At 45.0% G+C, this 24,417-nt stretch overlaps 1 protein-coding gene across 15 annotated transcripts in view; it reads right to left on the bottom strand.

Moving 5' to 3' along the window:
• TANK (TRAF family member associated NFKB activator) overlaps positions 1–24,417 on the bottom strand; it is a 549,717-nt gene that overhangs the window by 112,832 nt on the left and 412,468 nt on the right. For all 15 annotated transcript variants that reach the window (XM_069224232.1, XM_069224234.1, XM_069224233.1 and 12 more), the window contains one exon: positions 17,778–17,863. In XM_069224232.1, the coding sequence (XP_069080333.1) occupies positions 17,778–17,863 (86 nt within the window). The remainder of the gene's footprint in view (positions 1–17,777; positions 17,864–24,417) is intronic.

The following is a 24,417-nucleotide window of genomic DNA, read 5'->3' as shown; positions in this document are numbered from 1 at the left end:
CTGAACTGGTGTGTGTGAAAACAAGAGCACAATGCAAGGCACAGGGTGAACAAGTAGAGCTGGAGTCTGGAAGAATGGCCCAGCCTACCAAGAGAACAGGAAAGTCAGTTGGGAAACCAACTGCAACACAGCAAAAGAAAGGGAACCTCTCTTCTCAGGAAGAAGTTCTGCCCTCTGAGGGAACTGAGCCTTTGGAGCTTGAACCTTATCAGGTTGAGCTCTTAGGCCCAGGGGGACCCTCAAGGGAGGAGCTGTGTAAGGGACAAGAAACCTGTCCCTCTCTTGAAGGCCTTAGGCAGCAAGCTGCTGAAGAGTCCAAAGGCAAGAAAACTGGAACGCACAGGGTCTATTGGGAAGATGGACTCCTGTACACTGAGGCCAGAGACCCCAAACCTGGGGCCACTAGGAGAGTGGTAGTGCCTCAGCTGTTCAGGAAGTTCATACTAACATTGGCCCATGACATTCCCCTTGCTGGACATTTGGGACAAACCAAGACGTGGGAGAGGTTAGTCAACCACTTCTACTGGCCCAATATGTCCAACATGGTTAAGGAGTTTTGCCTCTCCTGCCCCACCTGTCAAGCCAGTGGTAAGACAGGTGGACATCCAAAGGCCCCCCTCATTCCACTTCCAGTGGTGGGGGTCCCCTTTGAAAGAGTGGGTGTGGACATAGTTGGTCCACTAGAACCTCCCACAGCCTCAGGAAATATGTATATCCTGGTAGTAGTGGATCATGCTACCAGGTATCCTGAAGCTATTCCCCTTAGGTCGACTACTGCCCCTGCAGTAGGCAAGGCCCTCATTGGTATCTTTACCAGAGTGGGTTTCCCTAAGGAGGTGGTGTCTGACAGAGGTACCAACTTCATGTCAGCATACCTAAAGCACATGTGGAATGAGTGTGGAGTGACTTATAAATTCACTACACCATACCATCCCCAAACTAATGGCTTGGTTGAGAGATTCAACAAGACATTAAAAGGCATGATCATGGGGCTCCCAGAAAAGCTCAAAAGGAGATGGGATGTCCTCTTGCCATGTCTGCTTTTCGCTTACAGAGAGGTGCCACAGAAGGGAGTAGGATTCTCACCCTTTGAACTTCTGTTTGGTCATCCTGTAAGGGGACCACTTGCCCTTGTTAAAGAAGGCTGGGAGAGACCTCTCCATGAGCCTAAACAGGACATAGTGGACTATGTACTTGGCCTTCGCTCTAGAATGGCAGAGTACATGGAAAAGGCAACCAAAAACCTTGAGGCCAGCCAACAGCTCCAGAAGTTTTGGTATGACCAAAAGGCTGCACTGGTTGAGTTCCAACCAGGGCAGAAAGTCTGGGTTCTGGAGCCTGTGGCTCCCAGGGCACTCCAGGACAAATGGAGTGGCCCTTACCCAGTGCTAGAAAGGAAGAGTCAGGTCACCTACCTGGTGGACCTGGGCACAAGCAGGAGCCCCAAGAGGGTGATCCATGTGAACCGCCTTAAGCTCTTCCATGACAGGGCTGATGTGAATCTGTTGATGGTAACAGATGAGGATCAGGAGGCAGAGAGTGAACCTCTCCCTGATCTTCTGTCATCAGACCCAAAAGATGGCACAGTAGATGGAGTGATCTACTCAGACACCCTCTCTGGCCAACAGCAAGCTGATTGTAGGAGAGTCCTACAACAGTTTCCTGAACTCTTCTCCTTAACCCCTGGTCAGACACACCTGTGTACCCATGATGTGGACACAGGAGACAGCATGCCTGTCAAGAACAAAATCTTTAGACGATCTGACCATGTTAAGGAAAGCATCAAGGTGGAAGTCCACAAGATGCTGGAATTGGGAGTAATTGAGCGCTCTGACAGCCCCTGGGCTAGCCCAGTGGTCTTAGTCCCCAAACCTCACACCAAAGATGGAAAGAAAGAGATGAGGTTTTGTGTGGACTACAGAGGGCTCAATTCTGTCACCAAGACAGATGCTCATCCAATTCCAAGAGCTGATGAGCTCATAGACAAATTAGGTGCTGCCAAATTCTTAAGTACCTTTGACTTGACAGCAGGGTACTGGCAAATAAAAATGGCACCTGGAGCAAAAGAGAAAACAGCATTCTCCACACCTGATGGGCATTATCAGTTTACTGTTATGCCCTTTGGTTTAAAGAATGCCCCTGCCACCTTCCAAAGGTTGGTGAATCAAGTCCTTGCTGGCTTGGAGTCCTTTAGCACAGCTTATCTTGATGATATTGCTGTCTTTAGCTCCACCTGGCAGGATCACCTGGTCCACCTGAAGAAGGTTTTGAAGGCACTGCAATCTGCAGGTCTCTCTATCAAGGCATCCAAATGCCAGATAGGGCAGGGAACTGTGGTTTACTTGGGCCACCTTGTAGGTGGAGGCCAAGTTCAGCCACTCCAACCCAAGATCCAGACTATTCTGGACTGGGTAGCTCCAAAAACCCAGACTCAAGTCAGGGCATTCCTTGGCTTGACTGGGTATTACAGGAGGTTTGTGAAGGGATATGGATCCATTGTGACAGCCCTCACTGAACTCACCTCCAAGAAAATGCCCAAGAAAGTGAACTGGACTGTGGAATGCCAACAGGCCTTTGACACCCTGAAACAAGCAATGTGCTCAGCACCAGTTCTCAAAGCTCCAGATTATTCTAAGCAGTTCATTGTGCAGACTGATGCCTCTGAACATGGGATAGGGGCAGTTTTGTCCCAAACAAATGATGATGGCCTTGACCAGCCTGTTGCTTTCATTAGCAGGAGGTTACTCCCCAGGGAGCAGCGTTGGAGTGCCATTGAGAGGGAGGCCTTTGCTGTGGTTTGGTCCCTGAAGAAGCTGAGACCATACCTCTTTGGGACTCACTTCCTAGTTCAAACTGACCACAGACCTCTCAAATGGCTGATGCAAATGAAAGGTGAAAATCCTAAACTGTTGAGGTGGTCCATCTCCCTACAGGGAATGGACTTTATAGTGGAACACAGACCTGGGACTGCCCATGCCAATGCAAATGGCCTTTCCAGGTTCTTCCACTTAGAAAATGAAGACTCTCTTGGGAAAGGTTAGTCTCATCCTCTTTCGTTTGGGGGGGGGTTGTGTAAGGAAATGCCTCCTTGGCATGGTTGCCCCCTGACTTTTTGCCTTTGCTGATGCTATGTTTACAATTGAAAGTGTGCTGAGGCCTGCTAACCAGGCCCCAGCACCAGTGTTCTTTCCCTAACCTGTACTTTTGTATCCACAATTGGCAGACCCTGGCATCCAGATAAGTCCCTTGTAACTGGTACTTCTAGTACCAAGGGCCCTGATGCCAAGGAAGGTCTCTAAGGGCTGCAGCATGTCTTATGCCACCCTGGAGACCTCTCACTCAGCACAGACACACTGCTTGCCAGCTTGTGTGTGCTAGTGAGGACAAAACGAGTAAGTCGACATGGCACTCCCCTCAGGGTGCCATGCCAGCCTCTCACTGCCTATGCAGTATAGGTAAGACACCCCTCTAGCAGGCCTTACAGCCCTAAGGCAGGGTGCACTATACCATAGGTGAGGGTACCAGTGCATGAGCATGGTACCCCTACAGTGTCTAAACAAAACCTTAGACATTGTAAGTGCAGGGTAGCCATAAGAGTATATGGTCTGGGAGTCTGTCAAACACGAACTCCACAGCACCATAATGGCTACACTGAAAACTGGGAAGTTTGGTATCAAACTTCTCAGCACAATAAATGCACACTGATGCCAGTGTACATTTTATTGCAAAATACACCCCAGAGGGCACCTTAGAGGTGCCCCCTGAAACTTAACCGACTGTCTGTGTAGGCTGACTAGTTCCAGCAGCCTGCCACACCAGAGACATGTTGCTGGCCCCATGGGGAGAGTGCCTTTGTCACTCTGAGGCCAGTAACAAAGCCTGCACTGGGTGGAGATGCTAACACCTCCCCCAGGCAGGAGCTGTGACACCTGGCGGTGAGCCTCAAAGGCTCACCCCTTTGTCACAGCCCAGCAGGGCACTCCAGCTTAGTGGAGTTGCCCGCCCCCTCCGGCCACGGCCCCCACTTTTGGCGGCAAGGCTGGAGGGAACAAAGAAAGCAACAAGGAGGAGTCACTGGCCAGTCAGGACAGCCCCTAAGGTGTCCTGAGCTGAGGCGACTCTGACTTTTAGAAATCCTCCATCTTGCAGATGGAGGATTCCCCCAATAGGGTTAGGATTGTGACCCCCTCCCCTTGGGAGGAGGCACAAAGAGGGTGTACCCACCCTCAGGGCTAGTAGCCATTGGCTACTAACCCCCCAGACCTAAACACGCCCTTAAATTTAGTATTTAAGGGCTACCCTGAACCCTAGAAAATTAGATTCCTGCAACTACAAGAAGAAGGACTGCCTAGCTGAAAACCCCTGCAGAGGAAGACCAGAAGACGACAACTGCCTTGGCTCCAGAAACTCACCGGCCTGTCTCCTGCCTTCCAAAGATCCTGCTCCAGCGACGCCTTCCAAAGGGACCAGCGACCTCGACATCCTCTGAGGACTGCCCCTGCTTCGAAAAGACAAGAAACTCCCGAGGACAGCGGACCTGCTCCAAGAAAAGCTGCAACTTTGTTTCCAGCAGCTTTAAAGAACCCTGCAAGCTCCCCGCAAGAAGCGTGAGACTTGCAACACTGCACCCGGCGACCCCGACTCGGCTGGTGGCGATCCAACACCTCAGGAGGGACCCCAGGACTACTCTAAGACTGTGAGTACAAAAACCTGTCCCCCCTGAGCCCCCACAGCGCCGCCTGCAGAGGGAATCCCGAGGCTTCCCCTGACCGCGACTCTTTGAATCCTAAGTCCCGACACCTGGGAGAGACCCTGCACCCGCAGCCCCCAGGACCTGAAGGACCGGACTTTCACTGGAGGAGTGACCCCCAGGAGTCCCTCTCCCTTGATCAAGTGGAGGTTTCCCCGAGGAACCCCCCCCTTGCCTGCCTGCAGCGCTGAAGAGATCCCTAGATCTCCCATTGACTTCCATTACAAACCCGACGCTTGTTTCTACACTGCACCCGGCCGCCCCCGCGCTGCTGAGGGTGAAATTTCTGTGTGGGCTTGTGTCCCCCCCGGTGCCCTACAAAACCCCCCTGGTCTGCCCTCCGAAGACGCGGGTACTTACCTGCAAGCAGACCGGAACCGGGGCACCCCCTTCTCTCCATTCTAGCCTATGTGTTTTGGGCACCACTTTGAACTCTGCACCTGACCGGCCCTGAGCTGCTGGTGTGGTGACTTTGGGGTTGCTCTGAACCCCCAACGGTGGGCTACCTTGGACCAAGAACTAAGCCCTGTAAGTGTCTTACTTACCTGGTTAACCTAACAAATACTTACCTCCCCTAGGAACTGTGAAAATTGCACTAAGTGTCCACTTTTAAAACAGCCATTTGTGAATAACTTGAAAAGTATACATGCAATTTTGATGATTTGAAGTTCCTAAAGTACTTACCTGCAATACCTTTCGAATGAGATATTACATGTAGAATTTGAACCTGTGGTTCTTAAAATAAACTAAGAAAATATATTTTTCTATACAAAAACCTATTGGCTGGATTTGTCTCTGAGTGTGTGTACCTCATTTATGGTCTATGTGTATGTACAACAAATGCTTAACACTACTCCTTGGATAAGCCTACTGCTCGACCACACTACCACAAAATAGAGCATTGGTATTATCTCTTTTTGCCACTATCTTACCTCTAAGGGGAACCCTTGGACTCTGTGCATGCTATTCCTTACTTTGAAATAGCACATACAGAGCCAACTTCCTACAATGGGCACAATTACTTTAATTTGTCTTAAAATCCTTCACAGAATTCACTACACTAGGACACTCCTACACAAGGTCAGAATGACAATGGATGACGAATGCCTGAGTGCCTGCGGTCCGAGAAGGTCCGTCCTACATACATTTTAGGAATGCCCTAGGATTCACTTGTTTTGGGAGGGTGAAAGATTTTAGCTGGAGAGGGCTATCAGGGTACCACTTGCATTCCAGGCTCATCTGACACTGTTAGGGGTGTGGAAGCTTCAGACCTCAATTCTTATCAGAAGAACCTGGGGAACTTGGGGCTTCTCCTAGCAAGGAGAGAGACTGCACGGAAATTCGACAGTGCGTCCAGCCCAAGAGTACAACACTCGGCGGGCGCGAGAGATGGATGTGTGCTATAACCGGGAAAAGTTGGTCTACGAGGAGCATGCTTACCAGAGGAAATTAGAGAAGGTGTGGAGGGTTGGACTGTGGGGAATAAGAAAGAGTAGTTGTGAGATGGGTGAAGGTCAGAAAAGACAAAAAATAAAATAAAAAAATAACGGGAGGAAAAACTAATGCCGATGGACACGGAAATGACAAGGGAGTTGGACTTCCTGACAATGCAACAGATTTGCACAGACATGGTGTCCCATGGTGCGAAACTTTATCCTGGATATTTTGTATGCTATGTTTTTCCTATCGTTGGTAGGGGGTGTCTAGAGTGGGGGTGGACGTCACTGCATCGTTTTGGTTTTTAGTGTTGGTGTTTGACTATATATGTTTTAAAAATCGATAAATACATTTCCAAAAACAACTTAATAAACAAATATATAACTGCCATGTTTTCTCATTCACTGATTGTAGAAAAATGGGCCCAGTTCATAACTGTCTGCAAGGTAATGAGAGCAGTAAACATATTAAGATCCATATACCTAGACCTTTGATTCCAAAGACAAAACTTCTGTACCCACCAGATCCACTCGTGGAATTAGTCATATCCACTCCTGGCATCAGTCAGTGCTCTCAGTCTTTGAGGGTGAACATTAGCTGCACACAGCACCCAAATGAACATGTTACGCACCTTTGGTATCTCCTTATCTGGTAGAGATTTAATCTAGCTGCAGATTCCATACCCTAGAATTATTCCCAAGCATCAGACTGTAGTCAGAAACTGTGTGAGCAGTCAGCTCTATGTCAGTATCGTCCATGCCAGAAGTGTGTGCATGTTCACCTGAAAGTGACTTCTAGCAGCAGATGCCTCACCTTAGTATAAATCCCCAAGCAATACCTCTTCAAAGGTGGCTCTGTGAACAGATTTAGACTAGGAAGTGTTGGAGGACCGAATGGGCAAAGTGCCCCTCACAACAGGCCTGATTCTCCAGGCAATAATGCTTGGTATACAGCAGAGACACCCAGATGTTGCAGCCTGACAAATGTCTAAGACTGGGACTCTATGAGCTGATGCAGTGCTCTTAGCCTTGGTTCTGGCAGAATGGGCCCTCAAGGGGTTACTTCTTGGCCAATGTGTAGCAGATCTTAATGCAGGGCACTGTCCATCCATCAAGAGATGGTCTGTTTCTGCAGCCTTCTCTTTTTTTGTCCCCAATGAACCCAATGAAAAGTTGATCGTCCCCCTGGAAGTCTCGGATATGATCAATGCTATTTTTGGGTTCAGTTGGTGGAGTTTCTCCTCATCTCTGGAACGGTGAGGAGGAGCAAAGGCAAGGTGGTGATCTGGCCCACTTGCAAGGTGTCAACACTTTCGGAAGGAAAAAGGCACGTATTATCAGTACCAGTTTGTCTGGGAAGAAATATGTGTAAGGAGGGTCCACAGAAACTGCTTGCAGCTCACTATCAGTTTTTAAGGGTAATGAGCAAAGAGAGCAATTGTGCAAGAGCTCAAAGCGCGCACACATAAGGAAGGTTAAAACTAGGTTCAGGTCTCATTGGGGCATGATGAAAGGTTTTGGAGGGAACATATGCTGTAGTCCCTTCAGAAAACTTCAGACAATAAGTCACAACAGGTGACTTAAACAGGGAGGGCTGATCCCACAACCGCAAGAATGCCAATATGGCTGAAAGGTACCCTTTTAACAGTGCCCAGAGCAAAGCCTTGCTGGATCACTGAGTGAACAAAGAACAAAACTTCAGCTGAAAGTGCAGGAAGGTGATCAACCTACTTGGATGGATACCTAGCCACAAATGTATCCCAACAGCAGGCGTATACTGTCTTGGTTGAGGGATGCCTGAATGCCAGAATGACATCACAGACTTCCAGAAGGAGGTCAAAAACTGTTACATTTTGCCACTCTATCTCCACGCATGAAGATGGAGTGTTTGCAGGTTCAGGTAAAGGACTTTGTAGATCCTCTCGAAAGGGCAGCCTGACAAGAGGGTCGATGCTCATGTCAAGGAGTTCTGGATACCATACTCATTATGCCCAATCCAGAGACACAAGAATAATGTTGCCCCGGTCGTTCCTGATTTTTTATGAACTCTGAGCAAGAGTGGGATTAGTGCAAAGGCATCAAGGAGGCCTGAGCTCCACTCAAAATGAAAAAGTCTCAGAGCGAGAATTGCCTTGGAAACTCCAGCGTGCAATGCTGACACTGTGCATTCTCAGCAGTGGTGAACAGAACTAAGGTTCTGCCCAGTCTCTGAACAGACCTTGCACCACCTCCACATTGAGACACCATTCGTGATCCGCAAATCATCATCCACTCTGGCTTGCAAAGAGCCTGCCAGGTGTGAACTATCAGGGAAATGCCATGGCGTTCCAGCCATGTCCAGAGACGCAGGTCCTCCTGACACAGGGTTCAGCACCCACCCTGCCCTGCTTGTTGCAATACCACATTGCAGTGGTGTTGCCTGTGAACACCTGAACTAGCCTCCCCTTAATGGGAGGAAGAAAGGATTTCAATACAAGTAGGATGGCTCTCACCTCCAGCATGTTCATGTGGAGCAGAGACTCTGCCAGAGACCAAAGCCTCTGATCTCCAACTCTCCCTGATGGCTGCTTCAGCCCATGAGAGAGGCATCTGTCACTACAGTCAGCTCTGGTATAGGAAGAGAGACAGATCTGCTGCTGACCCAACAGCGAACCGCCAATCACCACTGCAGGTGTTTTGCAGTTCCCTCCGATATATGAAGCAGGTTAGAGAGATTCCCCTGACGCTGTACCAACTGGAACTTCAGGTACCACGCCAGACCCTGCACATGCCACCGGGCATAAGTCACCAGCAAGATGCTGGAGGCCAGGAGGCCTGCAGCCTCAGTCAGTCTCACAAAAATCCAGGATAGATGAAGAAACATCTAAATTATAGTTTGAATATCTTGCAGTGCAAGGCTGGCAGAAGACAACATCCTCTTGGCAAAAATGTCCAGCCTCTTGGATTCCCTATCCAGTGTTGTGGTATGGAATACGCAGGGGTGACTTTGGAGGTGGATGTGCTGGGTCTCTGGGGTGGGGAGCTGGGTAAGGAAAGCTGGGTCCCAAGAAGCCGGGTGATGGCAGCAGGCAGTTGTCATGTGCATAGGTACCCTGGTGCAGGGCTTGACCCAGGCCTTGAGCAGGACATCAGTAAGGGCTTCATTAAAGGGGAGAAGGGGCTGTAAAGGGGTGACTTAGCTGAAAACCTCTGTCAAGACATTCTCCTTCACTGCCACCGAGGGTAATTGAAGGACCAAGACCTCAGCTGCCCTTCCAATCACCAGAGCAAAGGAGGCCCCCTCCTCCGCAGGCACACTAGGTGGAGAGGCCAGGCATGCATCAGTCCCTCATACTAGGTGTTACTGGCCTCCTCAAGGGGGTTTTATATGTACGGATCCTCAGACCCTGCCCTATCATACTCCTCTCCAGGCCTGTAAAAAAAAGGGCAGCCCTGGTTCTGACTCAGAAGGTCAAGTTCAAGGGGGTGCTGGATTCGGCATCAGGCAACACTGATCTGTCTCCATATCGTTGTCAGGCATAATGATGAGGTTGGCCCTGCTGTGTGCATTGGTGGCGCCGGAAACGTTGTCTCTGGAACAGACTCTGGGGAAGATTGTGGTCATGATCAAAGTCATTCTGTATCCAGTATTGGGTATAGGGTGCCTAAATGGCACCAAGGGGGAACCCACTGAGCCAAATCCAGTGGGGGACCTGCCAAAACCTGGGGCCTAAAAGCACTCCAGAAGTGTAGGCCTGCCCAAAAATTAGGTTGCATGACTGTCATGAGAACCTTTTTCGATGCAAATTGTTTTCCCATTTTTGCTTCATATTTTATGTGTTTTAGCTGCACTGCTTTTAGCACTGACATTTTACACGCATTTCTTGCAGGATATTCTTCTGCTTGTTTAGTTAGGCTTTGCACAACATGAAATCAGTACTTTCTTTTCAAGGCTATGACCAATGTACACAATATCCTAATCATTGTGTTGCCCGTTCAGGAGACAGCTTCTAACATCTAGACACAGCACTACATCAGAGCTGTGCTTCCAACACAGTATGGCTTTATTATATAAATGGTGTACTCCAGCCATGACCATCCTGGGATGAATGTTGTGTTTTACATGAAACTCTTATGATTCTAATTTACCAGGTCGGGAGAGGACTGCCATCAACACTACAGGCTAACTTCTTACACTGTTTTCAGGTATGGGGCTGGGGCTAATCCCTTAGATCGGACCAGGCAGAAGGGTGCATCTGCTATATTCTCAGTGTAGCCTTAGAGTTAGGTAGGAACTTCTAGAACAAATTCACCACGGTTGGATTATTCATTGTCTTCACCATGTTTATCATGCTGACTACTTTGCTTCATCTGCCTATTTATCTCAGCTCATTATGCAAGATTTTGTTTGTTTTAATAAATATATTGAAAGCTCAGTTTGTATATCTTTTGTGTCTCTGCCTGGGCATACATGAGAGATACAACGAAAGGGTGAAATCTGTTCCCACAAATTGCCTGGGGAGTCAGAGTGTCATGTTTAGGTTGCCATAATCACCTTCCACCCCGGTAGGTTCTGGCGAGACACTGAAAGCTTTTGAGCTGACAGTTTCGGATGGTGTTGACGGACATAGTCTCCCACATTCTGAAGTTCTGCCATCCTAAATGCGCAGTCCTATCATCTCAGTAGGAACACTATACCCAGTTGCGGCTGGTGTATATGGGCAAGAGGGGCCGAGCACAACCATTCAGAGGAAGAGGAAGAGAAACGAGATGGGAATATATAAGCACCACTGCAGCATAAGGGCTGGATGCTCTGTTTAGGCTTTTATGTGATTCTTTTAAGTACGCATGTGCCAGGCAGCAGCAGTCTCTCTCACTCTTGAGGCACAAACCATTGTCATTTCGGCATGTGTGGGATGCGGCCTCGTTCTAGGCATTTTATTATTGTGTGTCTACAGGCATTTTAATTTTGCCCCTGGGTGGGGTCACAAGCTCAATCTACTTTGAAAAACTGTGGGCAGGGAAGGGCGAGCAGGCAGTCTCAAGATGGGAGGGGCTGGCTCTTGCAGGCTGGGAATGAGAGTGTTCTCCACCCATCCTCACTTTCCCTCCATTTGGTTTTGAAGTAAATAGAGTATTAAGGAACTGCTGCCTGTGAACACTTCTGTCCTATTAAGGTTTACACGTGTGGCAGTATAAATTGATCTATCGGTTCCAACTGAAGTCACTCATGCAGTAGTAACATCTCATTCTCAAAGTCTTTTCTGCTCCAGTGCAGTTTACATTTGGCATGTGTGTGCGCCAGTCACCATCTATTACTGTGCTGAACCAGGCCATTTGCTTCTAAATGACTATAGCATGGAGTGCAAGTGCGCAGCCAGGGGTGACTCTGCTCTGAGCTGCTGTGGTCGCGGAGGTGTGTCATCATTGGCATTGCGCTCCGGGCTGCAGTCATAAGATCAGAGATCCTGGTTGCATCAGAGAAACTGGTGAACATTACCACTAGGTCTGCATGCCCATGTACGTTTGTCATGTGTGTGTATTTGTGTAAAACTATATGTGCGAGTCTCTGTGTCTGTATCTGTATCACGAGAGAGTGTTCTCCCAGGAGTGTGTGTGTATGATGTGTGCTAAGGGTGAGCGTGTGTGAACTAGTAAATTAACAGGGAGAGCAGAGGCAATAGTCTTGCATGGCTCTAACAACGCCAACATGATCCAAACTACAAAACTGTTGACATTTAAATTGTGCGGCAAACAGGCTCTTTAAAGTTCAGAAGCATGTTCCTTTAACATGCAGAAATATTTCATCAAATTGCTGCGAGTGTTTTTTTTTTTAGACAAGATAGTTTTTAAAAATCAACTTACAAAAACAGTCTTGTTCTCCCCTCCTCCTGAACCCACACGCAGATGTCATAAGTAAAACAAAAGTCAGTTATTTGTTTCCCCTATGTGGCCTAGGAAATAATACATTGAGCAGCGCTACAGTGCGTTAAACCGAACACAAGAGATGTTTTACACCACACTACGTGAACTCCCGTGTGTCAAGGCTCTTTATTATGAATAATGAAAAAGGGAAGACAATTACATTAAAAAAAATGTGTAGGATCACACAATCTGGCTCAACGGGAAAGCCGGTATAGATCTTAGATTTTCTTATTTCACATTGTGCAATTCAGCCACTAGATGGATATTTCTTTCTATCCCACCTCAAATGTCACTGCTGTGTCGTCAATTATTGGCACATGAGGTTCTAGCAGCAGGGTGTGGGGCAGAAGACACCTGAAGATTTGGCTCATTTGGGGTTCAAGCAGAGCTCAAGGCAGGCATCTTGCTACAGACTTCAGTAGCTCACTTAACTCTAGGGCTGTTTGTACAGCAACCTTTACACCCCGCCACTTTCTAAATCCACCAGCCGTCATTGCTATACCATGACCTCATAAAACTTACAAAGTTCGGCGAAGAATGCTCGGGGTTTGGCAAACTCAGGGATACACAGCGCAGATCCAGAGGCAGGCTCCATGTGTGAGCAGGGCCTAGAGTAGTGATACTGAATGCACGGCCCAGGGCCCCCCGATGATCAGCAGCACTGGGCTGCTGTTTACTCTACTCAGCACTAACAATAATAAAATATTCAATAAACAGGAAATTATTTATTTAAAGGTTATTTGAAGTTAAAGAAAGAAAGTAACTAGGTTGTCCCACACCATTTAACTTTAGGAACACCTTCATTTTCAAAGCCATCTTGCAGAACCAAATCACCTTAGTACAGCAGATTATATCAGTGCATTGAGATGTATTTTTTTAATTCATAGTTTTCAAACATGTACTTGGAAACATTCATTCTTTCTTCCCCATACACTGACAACACTGCCAATAGTGAATGGAGACAAGTCAGTTGTTATGTGCACTTTTAGGGTGGGCTGGGTTCCTATTATACACAAACAACATTATAGTTTACTAAATCAAATACAGAAGAAGGTTGTGTACAATGCATATTCTGAAGTCATGTATTTTCAGGGTCCTCATATGTGAAATGAAGAAGAAGGAGGGAAAGTGAGATAAAACAATTGCCTAGCATCACACAATTTGGTAATGTGGGAAAGCTGGGATTAATCCCAGGCTTTGTGCAATTCAACCACTAGATGTACAAGCTTGGCTTCCCTTCTACCCACTTTGCCTCCCCCCCCAATTACCCCACCCCTTAGTCGGCCACCATGCTGGCATCAATGTGGCCCTCTGTCACAACACAGACCAAACTTTGTGGACCCTGCGGCAATGTTTGTGAGTACCCATGGCCGAGAGTGATGCCCTTCCCATGCCTCGTCTTAAGATTTAGACATGCGAGGTGAAATCAAAAAGAGCTTTGACTTTTTGTGGGACTTACCAAAAGGCTTAGAGTGCGATGAAAAGTGCCTAGAAAGGCTTTGCAAATGGGCACTGGGCCCTCTTTGTGACTGGGACCTTAAACATTGTTATGTCGACTGGTGTTGGATGACTATAAGCTTCAAGGAGCGCTCCCTCAGTGCTCTGGGATTCATGGCATGGCAGTCCTCACAAGTCTTGGATTTGTGGTCCGGCTCCAAGCACCATGGGCAAACCAGATTGGGGTCGGTCACAGACATCTGTCTGTGACAGGATACACAGGATTTTACTACCACTGGTTTATTGGGGGACATCCCTACACATTGGGAGACAAGTCACGAAAAAAGAATCTTGACAAAATGTTGAAAAAAGTCAGTCGAAAAACCCCCTGGAGGTAGCTCTCTCCAGATCTTTGCTGACTGGCGCAGAAAGAAAATAACTGATGTCAGTGTGCTAGAGAGGCGCCTATATTTGCACTGCACAGTTCACTTCCAGTGTGGACGACATACCAGTGTGCAGAGGTGCTGCTCGAAAAGTTTCTGGATCCACTCTGATGCCTTGGATAATTCTAAGGGAAGTAATCTGCAGCGAGAAGTCTCTATCTGATAAGCTTCCTCCAAATCTGGCCTACAAAAATGCCCACCTCATGTGCCTTTCCAGAAAAATGAAAATGTTTGTGTTAAACAACCCAATTACAGTTATAGCTCACCGATAAGGATATCTATCCCCCATTCCTCCCAAACTCTTCCCTTTGCAGTATATCCCCGGTAGCACAAATACCTCCACTTCAATATCAGTGTTCCACAGTTCACCCTTAAATAAAACATGTCATGATTCTAATCCCATCATCTTGAGTTATATACAATGATTACATCAGTACTTATTTGCCCCATAACGTTGTATGAGGCAAATGAATACTGTGCTTTATGGCACTTCATTTGCCAGAAATGGTCTGTATTTACTTGATTCATTAGTGTTTAGGTGCATATTTTTAGCCTCATGAAGATTAATGGAATATAGTGAAAGAAAATGGCCAAATCTGTGCTGGCCTAGGAGAATGCATTTGTCTTCCAGTTTTAATCAGCTTTAGCAGTTCTCAAACATAACAGGCATATGTAAATTAAAGCAAGCCATTTCACAGTCAACTCATCTATGTCTCTTGGGCCTAAATATATTGGTTAATTAAAAATGTGTTTACCACTACTCCCCTTCAAAGTGTTTTTTGTGTGTGTGTAACTTTCTACAGTACTATGTAGGCCTAATTCATGTAGGCATACGATAAGAAGTGGTATGAGTGAAAAAGAGGCCACAATGTATATGACTGCGGGTGTTCACCACATCGGCACTTCCAACCCCCATGCTATTGTATTCTATTGTTTGCAGCATTTCGATAGCACTCTCCTATTCCTTAATAAAGCACAAAAGTGGGTGCGTAAGTGGCTCTCTATCTGTAGTACAAGGTTCGAGAACAGGGATCGATTAAGTGTTCTCTATGAGTAGCGTGTTTTGCTGTCTGGTAAAGTGCGTACCAGACATGGCACAGCTGCAGGTAGAAGCATTTTATGCATAAGTGCCATGGAAACAGAGTGCGAGGGGTAGTTTTGTGAGCTGGATATATTAACCAGCAAAATGACAGAACAAGTGTCACAAGAGTTATGATTTTGGGAGAGCCAGGTCTATTTTGCTTTTCTGAATTATAGGTGGGTTCTCTTTTGGAGCATGTTCCAGAACATGCATTTCTATACGGAGAAAAAGCACCCAGCGATGTGGGTCTGTTTTTAAAAAAATTTTTTTAAAGAAGTGACTGCAGAGGGCTTTGTATGAGATCCCTCTAGCAACTGGTAACCAGCGTAGAAGACTGAGTCTAGGGGTAATATGATCCCACCTACTGAGATTAACAACTTGTCTGCCTGCAGCATTTTGGATACATTGCAGCTTACTGATTAAGTGTCTAGGGAGTCCCATGAAGATGCCACCGGAGTAATTAACACGTAACAACACTAGGGCCAGAGGTGCATGTAACTCTTAAGAACGTCATGAGCAAGGGGAGATACATTAGGCTGTTTTCATTGTGTAAAATGGTGTAACAGAACTTAGTGATAAATCTAAGTCTGTAGAAGGTTATTTCATACTCTTCAGTTCTTACCAATGATTGATATGAAATGATGTGAAAGAATGCAACGTTTACCTTCACATACAAAAATAAGAGATGTGTGAGGTGAATGTCAAGGTGTGTGCTCATCACATGTCAAATTTCCTAATTATTCCAGGTATTTACTTGCATCTGTTAGTAATTGGCAGTGGTTTGCACCCTGTCCAAGTCGGGTCCCTCACTTTATTCAGGCTAAGGGGGCCGAGCCACACAGCTAAGATAACCCCTGCCCATCCCCTTAGTAGCTTGGCACAAGCAGTGAGGCTTATCTCGGAGACAATGTGTGAAGTATTTGTACACACGCACAGTAACACGGTGAAAACACTACAAAAGGATTCCACACCAGTTTAGAAAAATAGACAACATTTATCTGAATAAAACAGGACCAAAACGACAAAAATCCAACGTACACAGGCAAAGATATGAATTTCTAAATGTTAAATCTCAATAAAAGCGCTTAGAAACACATTAGCTCCAACTAGGGCTATTGCAACATCGATGACAGTTGTTCCCGACACACCGGCGCTACTCGCAATGGTGTGTGGGCCGGTCAGGGAGTCGCAGGGACCCCAGACACAGTATCATTGGTAAACGATAAAACAAAGACGATGCTCGGAGTCAGGAGGTGCGGCGTCGCTTGAGCCGGTGCGGCATCGGTTCCTTACTGCTACCAGGGAGGCGTTGGTTCCTTACTGCCAGGCATGAAGCATTAATTCCTTACCGTTGCAAAGGAGGTGATCTGTGGCGAGGCGTCGGTTGCTGACAATCCAACGGGGTCCATGAATCCAACAGGTCAAGATGTGAGGCGTCGACTTCGCAGTGTCACAATCACACCACAGGGCCACAGGTGCTGCGGTGGAGTCAGAGTCTGGTGTCCCGGGCGTTGGGAACACTCCACTCAGGACTCATGCTGTGTTGGGACTTTAGAGGCACTACAGGAGCGCCTGGCCTGTGGCGTCGGTCGCTGCACTCAGCAAGGACCACTGCTCCTGGTGCAGGCAGCGGCGCGGAGTCAGACAGTACCAATTACTTATATCCGTAAACTATGACTGTTGGGGTACATGTCATAAATTCATAGTTTTCCTTCATAGCCATTTTGTTTTCATTATTTTTGTCGTTATGAAGTGTGATGCATGGTAAGCCACGACTCAGTGAATGGCTCATGATATTGCAGATATATGAACAAGTATATATCTCTGGGACCATAATGAATGCAAAACTATATTACTTTCGTAGCTCAGCAGTGCGAAAATGTACAAATCAAAACATGGTTACGCATTTCCCTTTTTCACTTTTTACTTTCACATTTGTTTATTTCAACAGTCAGTTTCTTTGGGAAATGCTTGATCTGTTGCTGAATTTTGAATTCTGTCTAATTTTTAGAATGTTGTAACTTTCTAAGCTCCCAGCAGATTTTCGCACTAGTTTCACAACAAAAGGCAAATAGGCAGAAACGAAAAATAGGAAATATTAGCCAGGAAATAGAAAACTACAAACAAATGTGAGGAAAAAAAGTATGTTGTTCCCATTCTACCTGTTTCTGTTAGCTGAGAAGAGAGCGAATGTAGCAGAGTAAACCTACAGTAATTTCTAGTTAACAAAAAATACACGCACACTTTCTTGCACAGAAAAGGTTTCAATGTTTTGTAAAAATAAGAAAACAACATTTTACCACATTTGAGTATTTTCTCTGGCATCTGCAGGGTAATTCAAAAACCCTGAATATATTTACTATCCCCAACAGGCAGGCTCCAATTTGGCCTGGATATCTGTTTAGGAGGGCAGTACCCATAGAACTGACGGAGTTCAACTGGAATGTGGTTGTGTGTATGACATGGGGGGGAGAGGAGGAGGAATATGCGGGTGAGCACAATTCCTTGTCTATTACAGGGTTTGGGTTAGCTATGGGGGAAGAGGTAGGGTGAGTGTGTGTGTGTGGTTGTGTGTGTGTGTGCCTGCCCATGTGCTGCCCTGATGCTATTTTAACAAGTAAAGAGATTCCCACGTGAACGGGGGAGCTATCTAATGAACAGCATAAAAATGAATAACATACTATGTAGGTTGCAAATTATTATACATATAATAAAAGCTGCATTACCTTTCACTTATCTGAATAGCAGAAACGCCCGAGGCTGCTGGCATGACATCCTGTCCCGCAGGACACTCCTTTCTTTTTTTTTGTACCTTAAAGAAGGAAAAATACGACAGGGGTGCATTACAATGTATAACTTATGGTAGCTTTTTAAGGCAAATTAATTGCAATCTACATGAACAGACACAATGAGGAAAAGCAATCTAAAATGATCAAGTGTACCTCTGTGATGCCAGCTATTAGATAGTTTATGCAAACAATAGCATGGCACGTTTTCGACGACTTAATATCATTTGACTACCACCTAGTGGTACCCCATAGTATCAATCTCTGTGAAAAAAAAAACTTGGAAATCACTTGGAAAAATAATTGCATGTTCAAACTATTAAAGAGTAGGGTAAATAAAATGCAACCTGAATATATCAATCAGGGCAACTTACATAGACATATATATATGACATTAAAGGGATTACTGAGTTTATACATACATGCTTTTCATTATAACATTTGAACATCGCCCTAAATAAAGCTGCTATATATTTCAGATCCGGGCGTGGTGTTTTTAACAAGTTATACACATATGAAAACAGAACACATATGAAATGCATGAAAAATCAGAAAGCGCACATTATGCATTAAGCACATCTCGTTTTGATTCGATGAGCAATAGAAATAAAACACACAAAATGTTCTGTGTACTCAAAAAAACATAAGAAGGAAGAGTAAAGACTAGAGGGCACAGAACCGCCCCGCGTACTACTGCCTGTTCACCAAATGATAATTAAGATAAGCAATTGGTTTCCTCGGACACACCTGCAAGTGCTTTTCAAATTATGTTTTCTTAAATTGTGTTTCTATTTTTCAGAAGGGGCAAGAACGTTAATAAAATCTGAGTATTAATTTGGCTGAATTTTCGTTTTTCAGATTGGTTTGTAGGGCAGAATATTCTTGGGGAATTATTTATGGTTTATTTGTTAAAAAATAGTTGTATTTTTTTAATTCCCTAATGTACAACGCGGAACGGCGGGGTGTTTTTCTCGTTTTACAGAGTACGTACTTAGGAGGAGCGCTGTGCACAGAGCACGACTAGAGGGGGAGCAATGGCCGTTTCGGTGGCTCGCGGGCGAAGGTTCACACACGTGCTACTGGGGTAAGTATTATTATAGAACAACAGCGCTTCCTAGGGAGGTGAGGATAACAAGGAATATAAGACGATACAATGAAAACAAACAATTTTAATACATCGATCAATTAATAAATACAAGTAAAAAAACAAGTACTGCAGTGGGGTGTGAGTAAACATGGAGTGAAACAAGTGAGGAAATGTTTCGGCAAATTTGTGATGCACGTAACTCGGTAGTGGAACTTTTGTATCACGGTTATATTACCCAATTTACAACCCACGAAATGCACTATAAAATACACAATAAATCAATGGAGATTGGGTCTGCATGCATTGTCGACAACGGTTTGATCCTTTAGAATGGTAGGATCATCATCACGACAAACTTAATGTAAGCCTGAGTAACAGTCAATCAAAGAGGATGTCTGTGAATAAGTAAATCAAACGCGTGAAGAGGGCCTCCACTGTAGTCTGGAATGGTTCCCAACAGGCAGCAATATAAAGGGCGCAGCATTCTGCTACATCTTGGAAGGGTTCATACATAAGCCTGTGAGGAGAATCCAGTCGCCTGGAACAATGTCAGGGTACTGGGTGTTGGGGCTATGCAACTAAATAGCGAGGAACCACTGCTTATGTAGCAGAGCATCAGCTGGCTAGGAATGCTCCTCCAGCAGCCCTGGTCGGGCTAGCTATAAAAACGGACGTTTCACTCAATAGCTGTATAAGCAATCACTAAGAACTTCAAGATGATTGCTGAATCAAAACTAGTAATCTGAGAAGAACCACGAGTCCTTTAGGATCCAGTCAGTTGTATAGCACTATACTGAGGTCAAAAACATAGACCTACAAAAACTATTGTTGTCTGCCACTACATTGGCAAGGTACCCATGTATTTACTATCCTTATCTCTACATCTACCTATGCTGAGGATACAGTGATAGCGGATGTGGTAGCTATGTTATGTTTGTCAAGTGATACATTGTATAACTATGGTTTGAGATGCACCCAGAGCATGTATTAGAGGCCATACAAATAGCCACACTTCTTAGTCAATATGGAAAAGATTTCTAATTGAATGCATACACAAGTGGTTAAGAATCTGAAAAGGGCAGAAGTGAGACACGTTGACGTGGTAAGAAATCAAGGAGACATATGAGATATACCAAGAGCTAACTCAAATGAAAGTCTGATGAAGCATAAAGACAGAAACCTTTTAATCTAGATTTCTTTTATATGAAACAAGTTCAATGGGTAAACTTGTACCTACAATGATTAAGGCGAACAGCCTAGAGCAGTATTTCCCAAACGTTTTAGAACTACAAACTTTTGTGACCCACCTAAATTTAATGGACGTGAAGCAGACGATTATTTAATGTAACTAAAGCATCATGTGGTAGCATCATGTGCTTATAAACAGCAAATTTTCCACTGAAACGTCGACTAAATTGTAACAGATCTACATTTTAATTGATAAAGCTATACTGCACACAAATGATAATGTGTGGAAATCAGGTTTCAGTACACATTTATAATTTGCGCATCACAAAGTGAAGTGTCTTTATTTTGTTTTGATCCTATTTCAAATAAACTAGAGTTCCCACTACAATTAGAAGAGACTGTGGGAGCAATAAAGCTCTAGTGTAGAGTAAAACACTGGGGAAGGATGCAATAACTCTTAAGCAATAAACATTAGGGTATATATTGGGGGGAAAGTTGTATTTGTGATGCTTCATTCCACAGTGGTGTTTGCATCTTGGGCTTCCCTCTCATTGCCAAGATCATATAATTATCTCCCCCCCCCCAACAAAAAAAAAATACTTTGAAGGCTAAACCTTAGGACAACATATTTGCTGAATAGTCATTTAAAAAAAAATCACAAATCATAGCTAGTGAAGGTAAATAAAACATTTCATAAGCTCTTTTCGATCCTCACAGTATAGTTTTTTTCAGGGACAGGAAACAATTGACAATCTACAATCACAGTTGAGCTATTAAATAGGAATGAGGCAATTTGTCACCAGTTACGTACTATTTTACTTGATTCTAAAAAGAAAAGTATTTTTTATGGTGGTGTGGCCACATGTGTGGTGAGTCCTGTACACAACAGGGTTTAAAGAAGAAGTTGCTTACCTTTGGTAATGCTCGTTCTGGTCTGTATACTATCTTTCTGCAGATTCCTAATCTTTGAACATCCTTCGTTCTACAGACTGGATACAGAAACTTTTTTTATAGCTCCCAAGAAATGCTGGGTGGTGCTGAATCAGCTCAAGATATGCCTCTGTTCCTCCACCCAGTGTGACGGCACAGAGCCATATGAGGCGCCACTTTTTTTTCTGCGGTCTTCAGAGGCTTCAGTAAAAGAATACAGAAAATGCAGAGCCGTATACCACAATTACAATAAACAATTTAGAATACAGCAATGCTGGAGTCTGATATAACAAGGCACATGATTAAAACCACCCCTACACCCTTGGAACGTGGAGACAATGAACTCTGCAGGAAGATGGAGTACTTTACAGAAAGGGTGTTACTGAAGGTAAGTAACTTATTCCACTGATTGACATTTCTTCTAGCATGGTCCATCTTTTAATGACTCCCTTAGCAATGCCTAGCACCAGTAGTTGGGCCGGAAGGCAACTAGGGTTAAACCAGAATAACCATTAAGAACCTACTTAGGGAAATGGGCATCACTCCTAGCCTGATTTCGAACTGTAATGTTTCATGAATGTTTGTACGGTCACTCACGTTATAGCACAAAAAGACACTGGAGAGAGGAACTCCTGCAGGCAATTCTCAGGAACATGCTTTACCTTAATTGAATCTGTCATATCTTTGGGGTGGTTTTTGGAAGGATCTTTCTTCAGAACAGCAAAAGATATCTTGTTACAATGAACAACTCACTGACAGAAAGTATGTCTGTGAATCACCTTTCCTTTCCTTTCTTCGCACTAGTAAAAGCCACAGAAAACTGGTCATCGAACACATCTTTTGGTTCTATCCCAGTAAAACTAAAAGCATGCTTCGGATCCAGTCCCATACCTGAACTTCAACCTCATACTTGGAATGGTGAGGATGAAGAAAGAAAACAGGATGAGTAATGTTCATGGCCAAGTGATAAAGAGAGACCAACCTGGGCAAAAAAGCTGCATCTGCGTGCAGAACAAACCTCTCCAGAATAAAAAACATTGTACGCAGTCAGTGTTTGGAATTTGCTAATTTCTTAGAGCACAAATAACGTCAATAACCTTGTAAAACAACCATGCATCACTCTGAACACTGATGCCATTAGACATGTCAACACTAAGTTAAAGATCACACTCCAATAATACAAAGGGAGAAAGTGGGAAGAAATAATTTAATTCTTCAAGGAAACGTACCACTGATGGGGACTTAATGAAGTCTGATGCAAACAGTACAAAAAAAGACACAGGGGAGCCAAATATTCTATAACAGTGCATAAGGCAAGTCCTTACATGGCTAAAGATAAAGACAGCTTCAGACTATCCGACGGTCCAGCCCAGAGCCGCTCCATATTCTTGGAAGAACAAGAGGCCACAAAAAGTGCACACTGACCAGCTTACACGGATTTAGTAAACCATTACGTGATTGACAGAATGGCATTCAAGATATCCAATATTAGATAAAGCAAACACAGATTTCTCCTTTCCAGGCATGCAACCGGAGGCCTTAGGAGATGGAGTGCAGAACATGACCCTTGGTTTGCAAACTGGCTTTGTCTGTTCCCGGCATGAACATTAGGCAATGCCTGTAAGACTGAGATATAGAAACTGGTGCCCTACAATATAAAGGGGACTATCAAACTTTGCTGTCCAAAGCATGCAGAACTTGAGAAAACAAAAGCATTTTGATTTTTCCCTGCCGAAAAATGTGTTGAAAAGCCAGAGATCCAATAGTCACCTCATTCTGCCATCCTTATTGAGGACCAGAAAATCTTAGGGAATAACAACCCAAGCCACTCTCCCCATCAAACGGATGGGGAAGAGATTGAGGAACATCTTCATAATGATTGAGTTTGAGGAGGTGGGAAGGATGAAAGATGAAGACTGTAGTACCAGAACCACTGGTGGGGCAGACAGAAATGGAAGGGGATCACCTATCTTAATGATTTGGAGAACTCTTTTGATGGAGGTTAAGCTCCTAAATTGATCCAAGAACAGCTACACTGTGTGTCTACCTGAATAATCTTTCTATTCTGGAAAGAAATTTAAGATGTTTTGTGTGTGTGGGGTGGGGGTGGGGGCGGGGGCGGGGCAGGGTGCAGTAAAAGAGGAGAACAGCTGCTGCATCACTCCTAGACCATAAAACAGTGAAGGAACTGTTGATAAAATGAACAGGCTGACATGAATGCCTCCGTCTTGATGTTTGATCCCTTGAGCAACAATAAAGGTTCTCTAAGGTGTGGCCAGACAGAGGCTGCGATGTGGACCTGCTTTGCTTGAAATATTCCTGTAAAGGATGGGTCTTTCCAGCAAAGGACTGCTCCAAGTCAAATGGCATCTCCATGTTTGCCTTAACATTCCTGGGGTGCCTCCACTTGTGCCATCGGAGCACCACCTTAGTATTCATGGAGCATGCTACAGAATCTGCTTTGTTAAGAATGATTTTAGGGATCTTTTCCATGACATCATTTACGTTTCTAACAAGTTATGAAAACAACCTGTTCATGAGGTAAGGCAAACAGTGGCTTAATATGCCATTTCATCGAGGCTGTCGCATATATCACTTGCTGTGCAGTTATTGGCTGCCAGAATCAAACATTTCGCAACCTACAGCATCCAGGCAAGGGAGATTGTGTAAAGTTTGGCAGACGACATCTAAACTACGAGGCTCTTTGAGGATGAGTGTCAAAAATGTAGGGTCTGACGAAGCAGGCATCCTGGCTGTCCTGAACAGTTTGAGCCAAAGAGGCCCGAAACTCATCCAGGAGCTACGCAATACCTCTGTGGCCATGTGCAGAGGGCATGCGTACAAAGGCCTAACAGGCAGACAACACTGACAGACCTCAATGCCAAGATGGCCAAAGGGAACATTTTCTTCCCAAATATCTCAATCCTTTTCAACTCCCTGTCCGTAGAATTTGTGGGGAACAAATTGGCATATACTTTGCTGATAGAAACCTGGACCGCCAAACTCTTCTGGGTTGTATGCTGCATCAGAAAATCCAGGTGTCAGTCTGAGATGGCTGTCCACTTGACTGCTTCCTTGTGAACAAGGGCAAGGCTTAGACCAATTCTCATAAGGATGTCAGTCAGGATGTCATTAAATGGAAGTAAGGTTCAGATGAGGCTGGCCTATGGTGCAGAACCTCAGTAAGGAAATTTGTTTTGACTTCAACAAAAGGCAGCTGTAGGTCTAGGACATCGGCCACACATCTAACCACTGTAACAAATGAAACACACTTTTCTGTTGTGGATCCAAAGGTCGAAATCAAACCATTTTCAGGGGAAGTATCAAGCCCACTGGCATCTTGTAAATCCATATATACACTGTCATAAACATAAT

The sequence above is a fragment of the Pleurodeles waltl genome, chromosome 3_1 (assembly GCF_031143425.1).
Source record: "Pleurodeles waltl isolate 20211129_DDA chromosome 3_1, aPleWal1.hap1.20221129, whole genome shotgun sequence".
Taxonomy (NCBI): domain Eukaryota; kingdom Metazoa; phylum Chordata; class Amphibia; order Caudata; family Salamandridae; genus Pleurodeles; species Pleurodeles waltl.
The sequence above is the reverse complement of the archived record's forward strand: the minus strand, read 5'-3'. Positions and strand labels throughout refer to the sequence as shown.